This window comes from Neodiprion pinetum, chromosome 4 (assembly GCF_021155775.2).
Source record: "Neodiprion pinetum isolate iyNeoPine1 chromosome 4, iyNeoPine1.2, whole genome shotgun sequence".
NCBI lineage: Eukaryota > Metazoa > Arthropoda > Insecta > Hymenoptera > Diprionidae > Neodiprion > Neodiprion pinetum.
In genome coordinates this window covers 25,231,791-25,244,821 of record NC_060235.2, presented here as the reverse complement: position 1 = coordinate 25,244,821, position 13,031 = coordinate 25,231,791, and the positions used below count along the sequence as shown (strand labels likewise).

Below are 13,031 nucleotides of genomic sequence, written 5' to 3'. Positions count from 1 at the left end.
CATTGTAGCTTTCCTATATAATTGTCGTTTTATTCGAAGGATAAATTTCAACTCATTGTCAAGCTGTTATTAAATTTTTTCCTTCGATTACTTTTCCAATTTACTATTTTCAAACGATTGTCGCTTGATTCGTACACGCGAACTAACTTTGAAGCTATAAAAAATGCCTTATGCTTAAGATAGAATATCTATTTAAAATACACTTTAAATGCTATCATAGCGACTGACAATGAGCACGTGGTTATATAATACATAACCTCAAATTGTACCGAGTTTCTGACAGCGTGTATAGATACTGTGACAATGAGTAGTATGTTTAAACTGTATCAAAAACTCTTACGGAAGTATCCATTATGTGTCCAATCAGTTCAAGCTGGTAAGAGTCGAAGGATTATTAAATATATTGGAAATTAAAAATTTGTGAAATATGTGGAATGATTTTCATAACGAAACTAATCAAATTATCGATATGATAGGCATATTAATGGGGACGGGTGATCAAATAGCTCAAAATTTTGTTGAACGTCGAAAGATTGAGGATCTGAATTTCATGCGCAGTGCACAGTTTGTCTGCATTGGCTGTTGTTTGGCGGTGAGTGGTTTAAAAGAAATATTCATATTGCCATTTACCTATATCTGAAATGTAAACTAATAGATAGGTAGGTAACATGACAACATTTTCCGTACATCAGAGCTGGAGAATTCGGCTCGATACCATTATATTGGATTAAATCATTGCAATTGTTTTCTAATATATATCCATCTACAATTTTTATGTGTAGATATATTTGCAAAAAAAATGTAAAATTGTTTAACATTTTGTTATTTGATATAAGATAAAGTAGCATTGAAGACACCGCATCATCACCCATCACCAAACAAATCTGTTTGCGTGAAAACCGGTCTAACAAAACTGCTTACATTGTTGCACTGGTCTTTGATACCCATATAACTTAATGAAAAATGAGTTACTGTTCTGTACTCTAAAGCTATTAACTTGCTAAATTCATCATCTTGCACCAGCCTAGTCTTTTAACACACTCCGATGATTGTTTTGCATTCACTAATGATAAGATGAAATAACATTACCGACATACCTAATCCAATCGTTTCATGCACTCAAGCAAGTTCACATTCATTGCAATACATCTGTTGTAATTTTTGTAGAATATATTTTATGCAACCAGTCGTAATGTACATTTCAAGTTATTTCTGGTATAAAAATCTGTTCATGAAAAGACATGACAGTAGGGATAATTCATATAAATCCACTTCAATTTAGCAATATGCTGAATTTTTTCCAAAGAAATATTTGAAAGTTTAGGGTCCTGCAACAAAAACATGGTACGGAATTTTGGAAAGGTACATTGGATCGAAAAATTCAGTGGCAGCATTTAAAAAAGTTCTTTTAGACCAAGGCTGTTTTGCACCAGCTTTTGTAGCAGTATTGCTAACAGTCATTGCTACCATGCAAGGAAACGATATTGAAGGAGTTAAGAAAAAAGTGAAAGCTGATTACAAGGATGTACTGTGCAATAATTACAAGGTAATAAAATACGGCAATTTTTTATCATACAAATAAACTGCAAATCAAATTCATATAAGTACTTTGAGATACTATCTAGGTTAAAATACACAGATGCAAACTAGGTATGTATGTATGTACATTATATAATTTTTTGTTACACTCTTATAGCTGTGGCCAATGGTTCAATTAGCAAACTTTTATTTCGTTCGACTGGAGTATCAAGTGTTGGTTGTACAGACAGTCGCTCTCTTCTGGAACACCTATATATCTTACAGGACAAACAGGGATGTTGAGCGTACTCATAAAAATGTATAATTATATTGAATGGTATATCGAAAAAATAATACGGGTCTTGCCATGTCGTCATTCTCAAGTATCAAGTATTGTTGACCATTTACTACAAGGAAAGTATGAAGGTGATTTTTAATATAAATATTATGGATCTGAAATCTTAAAAATCAAGAGCCCCATATGGACATCTCAGGTATTGGTATGATTTAACAAGAACAATTAAAAATTATCTTAGAACCAGCACCTGATACGATTTTCTTTTTGTTTCATTTATGTTTCAACCATAAAGATATATAATGCGAATAAAGTAAAAGATAAATGGATCTATGTTTGCCATTAGTGAGTTCAAAAAATTCGTGTCAGTAGATTGAAGGACAACTTGTTTTATGCACTGTGGGAATATTGCAATGTTCCGTTCTCAGTTGGCACTGAATATGCTAATTATGCTTTTCATTTATTCACGTATGAAATATGTATGTAAGATGGCAGCATAGTGGCAGTTTCAATGTCTTCTAACAATAAGTCCTTAATGACGCCTTTTTCGAAAGTAGAGCAGAATATGCAAAAAGCATATTTTTTATAGCTGGACAGCTTCCAATAAGTTAGCTAAATTTTTTCAACTAAATTTGGTAGTACAAAGCCTTGTATGTATATCGGGTAATATTATTTGTGATAGTATGTGCTCCAATTCTTTCATAATTGTAAGATATTAATGCAAGGTCAAGAAATAAAGAAGCAAAACAATTTACTGTTCACAGCCCACTGGGAAAATACTGTTGTTATGTAACGATTTAATAGTCTGAAGAGATTGCAGGTATCTTATTATGGAAAAATTTAATATTAGGAATGTTTTACAATTCAACCTGATACTTTTTCTGGTAGGTGTGTTGATATCTTAATTTTAAACCTAGGTGTCATATGCCCAACTAATAACATGGTTGTATGTAATTGTAATTTTTACTGTACTACAAATGTATTGCTATCTATATTATTTGTAAGTTGTAAATTCGGAGGTACTTTTATGGTCCAATCTCCTTCAATGAATAATGTCGCACTGACACTGAACTAACACAATGAAAGTACATATTCGATAAATTATTTTTTATATGATCTGTTCATGCCTTTATCAAGTTGAAGGCACAAATATACAAAGGTCTAAATAAAAAATTGTAGTTTTAAACAAAACGATAAAGAACGTGGGAGAGACAGTCTTACCTCTTCATAATGCCTGTTTTTTTGAGGAGCGGAGGGAGGGGTACATCGATATTTTTTAATAAACAAATGTGGATTTATTCGTAAAACATGTAAATCGAGTCTCCTTCACTGGAATAGAAGTAACTTAAAGTTGAGATTTAACTTAGACCATTATTTCATCTATGCCTTCAACTTATTAAACATGTTCCAAGTTTTTCACGATTTCATTGAATTGTTATAATAGAGATTTTTTACATATATGCCTCGTATATATTTTCGCATGGACATTTCTTGTAAAGAAGCTAGTATGCCTACCGAATATGTTTCAGTTAGTACCAGAGCATTTTAGCCACAAAGTAGAGTGTGGCTATTACCGTCATATCCTTCTCTATAATTGGTTTGACCAATTTTCAAATGTCGCTTACACCAGTTGTAATTGAGGTCTATATTGAGCATTACAACAAAACTGAATGAAAACCGCTCATGGCATAAAAAAAAAAATGATTAAATCCGCAATATTTTAATACATTAACAATTCTAATCATTGTTGAACATTCTTCAAAGAGGATTTTTTAAAGGCATCTAGATTGGTGTCTCATATAAGTTTGTATAAGATGTTTCAAAAATACTGATATTATATTGCTTGTGTTGAAAAATATTAACGTTTTATGTCGATTACCTTTCGTACTGCCGTTTATTCATTTTGTTGTCTTGGTTTGTTTTACCTCTTTTTCACACCGAGTACAAAATAATAGTGTATTTCATAAACATAACAAGCGTGTATAAAAATTCTATAGAATGATCGTACATGTTCTACTTATACTAAATTACAATTTGCTGTATCATATTTTCGAAACACCCCATATGTGGTAATTGTAAATAATAGAAGGTGCAACGAAAATTAGATGTCAAAAATCTTGATGTTACGTATGACAACATTTTGTGCAATACTTGTCTGATTTTTATTTCAACTAACTTTCGTTGCACAAACTAGGACTCTGTTTTCTTAATGTATCATGTGGAATGACTCCATTTTGTGACGTAATACTAAAAATCTAACAGGGCACAAACAGTCTAACGAAAAATACACTTTCTTTAATGGCAAAGCCTAGTTTTCAAAACAGATGGGTAAAAATAATCATGATACCCCAGGTGTTTTTCACTAAATTCAAAGATCTAATTTATGATAATATTTGTTCTCTGTATCATATGGAATGACTACGTGTACATAGAGTGCTGTTAACAATTTAAGATTACAAAGGGGAACTGAGGAAAAATCTGGAGATTTTCAACTCAGAGACTTTACTCTTTATCATATTGTTAGTAATGTTAGCCTAATTCAGAATTTTCCGCTACTTTCATCAAATCTCGGATATAATCAAAGATAACTTTTTTTGCCAGCAATAACGTTTTTTTAAAAAGAAATGCGTAATGTTCTCTTAGTAGTTATAGTTTCAACTTGAATACTACTGCTGTGATATTTGCAAAACTGTCATTGGTAAGAAAACAATAAATGGTAATTTTTTATAATCGCAATATTTACGAAGTGTGTGAATTATTTACGAATAGTGCATTATATATTTGTTTTTGGGACTGAAGAAAGTTTGCTGTGTACTAAAGACGTCAATAGCATCTTTAACAAATTTAACTTTTTCAAACTTGACCAATTAAAGGATTGGTGAAAGTAAAAAACGACACTAACATAGACTGAAAGTAAGTAATCAATTTGTATCTTGTTATGTACACTTCTAGCAGAGTAATTGAATTTTTTCACAGTCCATGTTGGTATTCAATCATACCTACTTCTTAAACTCTTCAAAAGATACATCGCCATTGAAAATAATTTGAAATAAGTCCAAGTGTGTACAATTGTAAGATTATAATTATTTGAAATTGAGTAAATCGAAAGAAAATGAGATCTAATTATTTTCTAGAGTAGGCTTTGTTATTTCTAATTTTCAACACCTCTAAGTTCAATTATATAGATTAATATATGTATATATACAGATGCACTTTGCTCTAGTGTAGAAACTCCGTGGCCTTGATAACCATGTATAGTATTACTGATGTGTAATGAATTATAATAAAATTACAAGAAAGAGTAAGATACAATGTAGCAGTACCATATTTCTACGCATGTACTTCATTGCCTCTATCTATACAAGCACCATAATTATTCTATCAATTTGTTGAAAACAAGTTACATGGAATTTTATCAGTACTACCCACTTCAATGTCAATTAAAAAAATATAATTTATGCTATTACCATTGGATTATCTAAGATGAAGAGGGTGATTCCAGTATTACAGAAAAATTTTAACAATGGCACTCCCCAAACGAAATATCTAAGTACACAAGTTTTCACCTGAATCTTTTTCAAAGTTAACACCTTAGCATTATGTGTTAATAAAATATTTTATTACTTACGATACTGTTTGTGTACCTTATGCAATGTGTAAGTACTGTTTACATATTTCAAGTATCAGTTGTTTCCCTTTAAAGTAAAATAACAAAATTAAAGAATAGTGATAATACGTAATAGGTAAACAATAGGTAAACAAAAATGCTACATTTTTTACTTGGATGTAACACTCAACACTCTGGCGTTGAACATTTTTCTGCCTTAGCCACCGCTGCTGGTATGGTTTCAGTAGTTTTCGAGATTGTACATGGTCCAAGAAGTTTGGGACATGATAATTCACCCGTTTGTACCGAATGAACTTTTTTCAGCAAGTCGTAATTGATCCGTTGTGTTATAACAGAGTCTTGTCTGGAATTGACAAATACAAAATGTAATGCGCTTGTGTTCTGTATTGGAGTGAAAATACTCTAAAAAGTAAAAATTGACTTCAAAAGCTCACTTGTATTCTGGATGCGTGAGCACTTCGTTTCTCAACCACGCCGCAGTTGTCATGAGTTCGCCAGAAGCTCTTCTCTGAATCAATTTCAAATACCTTTGAATTGTGCAATGTGTATCAGCATCTACGTCCATACTGGATAAATAAGAATTCACTAATGGTATTAGACCGGGAAAATCGCCATCCTGTTCAAACATAAGTTACAGTTCAATATTTGTAGGGCTTAGAAACACAATGAGTTGAGTAGAATTCCTGGATTTGATGTTATTTTTTTTAAACATATAACAGTGTTTTCACAACATTTAAATAGGTTCAATTTTTAAGGACTTTGGAAATTTGATACAATCACAATATGACATTAAATTCACCAAAACAAAGAGAAAAATCATACATGTTCAGGTACGTAGGTAAATTCTAGAATAAATTTCTTACCTTTCCATTAATTATCTCATTCACTGAAAATTCTGTATACTCAGTTTCATTATCTGGGCATTGCTTCGCATCAGATGTTATATCTCTTCTGAACCAAAATTTTTCCTTTTTAACCGCATCTCGTTTTTGTGCCTTAGCCATATTCTCATCAACTTTACTGATGGGTATAAGTAAATTCAATTTGTAACTAAGTATAACTCTTGTCAGTAAAACTACAAAGCAAACTATGGCTGCATTTTCAAAATCTGTAATTTGAACTTCACAAGGTCTGAATTCTACTCTCCAACCTATCGGGGAATTTGGAGGAGGTGGCTTGAATCTCATCGTTTGCCAATTTGTTGATTGAATATTCTGTAATCATAAAATTTCTGTACTTCCACGCATGATAAAAGAAGAATATCTTCAAATTAAGAGCAGTTTTGATTAGAGACAAATGCAAGGTCGTGACAGAACTCAGAAATCAGCAAATTCTATATCAGTGAAAATAAGCTCTGGAAATCAGGGGATTCTTGAGGAATATTGTACTCCGATTTCTGTCGCCACCCTGAAATGTTATTCAGGTACTACTGAGCTACTACTATTACTTGTATCATGATTGATACCAAACTCACTTCAAAATGATCCGTATCGGTTTCATCATTTTGGTGAACTTTTTCTGTAAATAACGATACTGAATCTCTAATAAATAAGTGGGCAATATGCTGTGCAAGCAATCTATCAATCCCGTTATTCAAAAGCTGATTATAAATTTCTTCATCATAGATTAAAGGAACGTCGTTATATTTATCGCCTTGTTCACTGAGGTAAGAATCGATTGAATCGTATCTAGATTTGCTGATTCTGAACTTGTTTTCTTTAAGTGGCTTCAACCCACGCTCCTCCTCTGTTCTACAATCGACAGAACATGATATGACATTCCATCGGCAATCAACGTCTGTTACATAGCCTTTGTGCAGTGGGCTTGCCGCTGTCAAAGCTAGCTGGTTTGAAAAAACATAGGTCAATTTTTAATTTTCTCATAATTAGATACAGAACTATTGTCATTGATATCTGATGGTGCTTCTATTCAGTTGTTAATTCAATATTTCACTGACCATTATCGGACATAGTGGAGTAAGTTGATCGTACAATGTCCGTGCTTCTTGTATGTTACAGGCTTGAAAAGTTAATTGTAAACAACAACACCCCATCCCAAATCCCATCGCGTCCATATACACATGATTTTCTTTTGCTGCTCGCTCACTAGTTCCATCATCTCCCAATAACGTAAAATTTTCTTTAAATGTCCGAGGAACATTTTCATCTGGATAAACTAGAAGAGTAGTATTAGTTTCTAATCGAATAGTTTGATCAGTCCTGACAGTTGGAAACAAGCTCAAAGAGTGAAATACTTTTAACTTATTCAGTTGACTTGTGATAACTTTTGTAACTTATAAAATGAGTATATCGTCTAGGGAAAATTCATTTAAATACAAAATATATTGCTACTCTTGTCTAACTAGTTTTACTAATACTTGTAAACTTACTAGGTAAGTTTATAGCCACTTTTTCACCTCTCCTCAGTCTAATGTTTCTCGTCAAAGTCTTGAACCGAGGATGACCAGGAAATATAGCTTCATCAGGAAAGAACAAGCTTCTTGACGCGCCACTTGTTGGAGTTGGTTTTGTCGGTGGATCGGTGAAATCTGCTGCTCCCAGCCTGTAAAATTATTTTGTAAGTTATTCTGTACTTGTAAGTTTATTGTTTATGTTCTAAGAAATATCAGACTTTTTCTTCATTCATCACGCAATTCTCATCGTTTGAATTTATCGTACTGTTATGTAGAATTAAATGGCAGATTCTAATTACATATGATGAAATGTATTGCAAATGGCCTAAATTTTTTTATCAGAAGTGTTTTGAGTAATTACTTGAAAAAATTACCTCGGGAAACTAGTTAATGACATCAGTGTTTCACCTGGCTGTAGTAACATGCTTGCTTCTTGTCTCCGGTATTGCATATTTGCTTCCACAACATTAAAATGTGCTAGTAAGCCACCGTATGGTTTACCAGGTGTTCCTTCGATCATATAAGCACCATATTCTGGCCTCCACAAAGATTTCACGTTACTATGAAAGAACCAGAACAATAATATTTAGCATTATTTGATTTCTAGCCAATTCTGGATTTTAAGTAAAACAATTGTTACTTTAACCTTGGTTACCAGAATCTTAGCATAAGACTAAATTAGACAAAATGCAAGATTAATTAGTGTTTAGAAACTGATAGTCAAAACATTTTGATGTGATTCATTTTGAGTTGTAGTTTCAGAATTTTGATCTTTACTTGATACTGTCATTTGCTATTCCACTGGGGATATTATAGATAAAAAAAAGTAAACAGAAACACTCACTTCGGATCTTGGGCCTCTTTTTCATTAAGTATTGTCAGAATTTCTTCTGCCCGTAAGCTAACCTTCGCGGTCTTTTCCTCATCATTAAATTTTACCAAAACATATTCAACCTGTAAGATAAACAAGAAAGTCAACCATTATATTTGATTTGTCATTAGAAGAAATCAAGTGTGCCAAAGGAATCCAAGCAATGCAATTAGCCTGAACAAGCATCAAATATCTCAGGATTTCAAAAAAATATGCACAAAAACTGCTCGTTTGAAAAATGAATTGATTTATTTGTTCTTTCTCGATACTTATACTTATATGATTTGTCGACCAAATTTCGACTATTTTGTATTTAATATCACATCATGTTTCTATGTCAACCTCAAAGGTGTTTAAATTTAGAAAGAAATACATTTCTTGGTCTAAACCAGACTTACATGCGACCAGGTTTGGCTTGGTCACGAATGTAAATAAAAAAACCATATTATAATTGGCCTATTTCTACAACATATGAGTAGTCTACAGATTTACAAGTCTCCATGAATAATAACAGCCGGAATTCTGGAGCAATAGAATTATGGAAAGTGGTATGAATGTTTTTATTGCCCAATGACGTGCAACATTTGTCCTTCATGCTGTCCTTATGATCAAATATCCGTTAGCGATTCGAAAACTATACAATGTCACGTAATCAAGTGAAATATATCTTCTACTGATACTATTTAAACTGATGAATACTAGTTATGAGAAATAAAACGAAGATCACGTTGAATGAAGTTTATAAATAATTAAAGGTATCAACTACATTAGAGAAAAAGAAAATGAAACAATTGTTAGTTTTAGACTAGAATTGAATTTGATTATTGGATTTTTTTCGAAATAAGAAGAGCTCGCATTAACCTCGAATTATGAACCGCCCACGTCAAAGTGGCCCACGATAAGAAATATAAGTTTATAGTTAAAAAATAATACGGATCCGCGAAGTAATTCTTAGAAAATAAAAACAGTATTTTCAGTGATAAAACAAAGTAAAATTTTATTACCTCGTCGCCCCATTTGAGAACATCTCCTTGCCTGTCTCTCAATCTTTTGTAGAGGTTAATAAATTGCACAATACCGTGTTTTCGCACGTGATCCGATAATTTTTTCGTCTCTTCCCAACTCATGGGACTTCCTTCTGTCAGAAGACCCATATTACCAGTTATTGTTATTCTACACTTATATACAAGAATTTACTCAGTCGAACAACGAAACTTTGTACACGTTATGTCGAAGGTAGATGAGGAATGAAAGGCCGTCCGACTTGTAGCAAGTCTATCACGGAAGTCACTGGATTTCCTGCTCCTCGATCGATCAGACAGTTTCTACAAGGCTAGGTCTTGTTTATTTAACTGATATTTCTCTCGGGTAATCAAAGAATTTTTAATCAATAAAGTTTCATTCATTCCCTCGGAAACGTCAAATCCTTCAATCCGCGTGTTCGATGTGGGCCTGCGATGACAACTGATTGTGAAATCAGCTACGGGCCATTTTGTTGCACACACTCTTTTTCTTCATTTACTTATATAATGTAATCGCGTATCTCATAAGAAATGGTTTTCTACGCTTTTTTTTAAATAGAAATTAGGCGCTGAATGAATTCGGACCGTTGTACTTCACCTTTTTTTATGGTATAAGGAATATATAGCTTGTAATTGCCTCATAATACGCATGACCGTCGTTTAAATTCTCCGAAGAGCAGACGATATTTTTCGCATGCCGCGCGATGTTCAGAATCATTCGAATTCGTCATTGTCGAAAAAAGAGTGACAAAAAATAGTTCTGAATTAAACATTAATTGCTGTCTTGATATTTGCTCGAGTCAATCGGTGTCAAGGTTACGCGGAGAGAATTGTCAGTTCTTACATTATCGTAACTCATAATTCATACGTGTATAAACGTATATTTATAAGTTGATATAAAACAGATTCGAAAAAATCTCTACCGTGGTTATATTTCTATTTTTACAATTCAAATATTTACGACAAAGTGAATTAATGTACTATAATTTTTTTCATTTTCGTAGCAACTCAGTGATCGCAGGTTGATATGCCGGATACATAATTGTAAGCAGGTCTGCGTATTCTAAATTCTATCCTATCTAAACAATTATTTCTACTGATTCTTGCGCCTCGTCAAAATGACATTACGTCCTACGTTGTCCAGTTACGATTATTAATAAATGACCGCATCAGCGTTCAGAAGATAAATTTTCAATGCAAGTGAAATGCACTTGGTTGATTGAAAAAGTCTGTTTTTCTCGTTCTTCGGCGTGTAAAATTTGGTAAAAATTTCGAAAACAGTTTTTTAGACAGGACGATTGTGATAAGTCGTCAATTTCATCCATCTTATATACTTATATTATATACATACTTTTTTATACTACTTCGAAATTCTGTGATACAGGCATGAACAACAAGCAATCTTTCAAGTATTCAATATTTCGAAACACTGCAATCACTCGCGAGTGTTTGAAAAAAGCTATAACGTTACGTACATTTATTTCTTTCTTATTATACTAATACGCAGGAGAAAAAAAGGCTGGTCGAAACGGCATAGAATTCTCCATAAGCGTTAAGTACACATTTTGATCATACTGCAACCATATCGTAATATACATCAACGATGATAACGAAACTGGAGGGATTGTGGTACAAAGTATTATCCGTATCACTAATCGGAGTGACGCAAACCTAAGGATTTTTTAATTTTTATGATATTCAAGGTGAAAACGTGATATGCCTACATTCGAAATACAATGCACATACATACATAGGTATATATAATACCTAGCCCAATTATCGTAAATAATTAAACCATAACCCAGAGTATTCGCTCACAAACATTTGATACCATTTTTTAGTTCTAGACAAGAACAAGATCGAGTGAATTGAACGCACCGCTAAATGATTATTCGGAAAAATTTACAATGTTGACCTACAGTAATGCAAGAGTGATTTTTTGCCGGGAAAACTCCTATGTATTCTAAAAATTTTATCAAGATAGCATTCTTTATCTATATTTGTCTTATAAAAATTGCTATTCGAATACGGTAAAAAACTGTAAACACAGGCATACAAGAAATTAAAAAATTATGGTTATGACATGTGTCTTCATACAGCCATTTTAATCGTTTTTTGCCATCTTATTGTGGTGATTGGTAATTTTATTAATCATTTTATACCGAGTCTTGGTATGAACGAGACATGTAGGTAATCGGTAAATTGCATTCAATTAAAAGTTTAAACGTCTTTAATTGCCACAATCAAATATTTCTAAAATGAATGTATTCGTTATTTATAGGCATACGTAATTGCCATACCGTGTCTTTTAATCTGTGGCCGTAAAATACGTCTGTTTCGATTAAAAACATGTTTCGCCACTCGCAAATTAGTTTTCGGCATATTCCCAATTTTTTTCAAAACTAGCAATTAATATCATTTTGAACACGGCCTGATTTCTATAAAGTTCTATCGCACAAGCATTAGCATAATTTATTTTACAAATTTTAACTCACAATCCGTCTTAGCAAAATAATTTTTTTGCTTCGCAATTTATTTTTCGAACGCGTCAGTGAGATGTATTGAACTGTGTGTGTTGCAACTTGCATACTTGTACCTTCTTATCTGTAATTGTATCACAATTACAGTGCGACTGTAAACGTAAGTTTTTATCAGCTTAATATCGAGTAATTAAATTCACCGACATAGTTATTCAAAATTGATTATATTATACACCCTGCACAGACAACTGGATACTTTGATTTGGACATTAATTCACAAAGATACATTTGACAATATTTAGAGAAAGATATCAGTTACTAATGAGAATCGAGTCATCCTTTCTTTTACGTTTACGTTATAATCATTGCACGGGAGGTGCGACACATAAACTTCAGATTCTTCTTTATATAACAACTAATTATTCGCATTGACATATAACTGTAGATTCATTTTCCCTGAGTCATTATGTCTCACAGCCTGTTTGAATGAGTATAATTTAAGTGATGAGGTAATGATGTCACGTCACTCAGAAGCAGAGTGAGTGACTTATTCTTCATAAATCTACAAAACACACGCTGTTGTTTGTTGTGAGGAGTGGGAACCACCTCCACATCTTATCTTTATAAATATATATGAAGTTTGTGACGTACATGTTAACAATGACTCGCCGAAAGTCTACAGCAGGGTGTTTCCGCGTGTGTGCTGCAGGCTTCGATAAGATAGATTAAATTTATTCAAAGAATGTAAATTCGAAAAATTGGTGATTTCGAAAAATTAACGACGGAGCCAGGAATCGAACCCGG

At 32.7% G+C, this 13,031-nt stretch overlaps 2 protein-coding genes across 6 annotated transcripts; one reads left to right on the top strand and one right to left on the bottom strand.

The window, feature by feature from the left end:
- The first annotated feature begins 14 nt into the window (after positions 1 to 14).
- Mpv17 (Mitochondrial inner membrane protein MPV17) lies at positions 15 to 4,689 on the top strand. Its single transcript, XM_046622956.2, has 4 exons — positions 15 to 376; positions 477 to 592; positions 1,325 to 1,546; positions 1,697 to 4,689. The coding sequence occupies exons 1-4, from the start codon at positions 304 to 306 to the stop codon at positions 1,841 to 1,843; spliced, it is 558 nt and encodes a 185-aa protein (XP_046478912.1). The 5' UTR covers positions 15 to 303; the 3' UTR covers positions 1,844 to 4,689.
- Gclc (glutamate--cysteine ligase) lies at positions 3,102 to 12,594 on the bottom strand. 5 transcript variants are annotated; one of them, XM_046622946.2, is made up of 10 exons: positions 9,730 to 10,355; positions 8,699 to 8,808; positions 8,229 to 8,414; positions 7,831 to 8,003; positions 7,399 to 7,616; positions 6,916 to 7,284; positions 6,305 to 6,655; positions 5,876 to 6,057; positions 5,585 to 5,784; positions 3,102 to 5,508 (listed from the first exon to the last, which is right to left on the bottom strand). In XM_046622946.2, exons 1-9 carry the CDS (start codon positions 9,877 to 9,879, stop codon positions 5,607 to 5,609), a joined length of 1,917 nt encoding a protein of 638 aa, XP_046478902.1. In that variant the 5' UTR covers positions 9,880 to 10,355; the 3' UTR covers positions 3,102 to 5,508; positions 5,585 to 5,606. The 5 variants fall into 5 exon arrangements, with proteins under 5 accessions (XP_046478902.1, XP_068991221.1, XP_046478901.1 ...); XM_069135120.1 differs by lacking the exon at positions 9,730 to 10,355 and adding an exon at positions 12,344 to 12,594 and having other exon boundaries at positions 3,102 to 5,784; XM_046622945.2 differs by having other exon boundaries at positions 3,102 to 5,784.
- Positions 12,595 to 13,031: the final 437 nt, after the last annotated feature.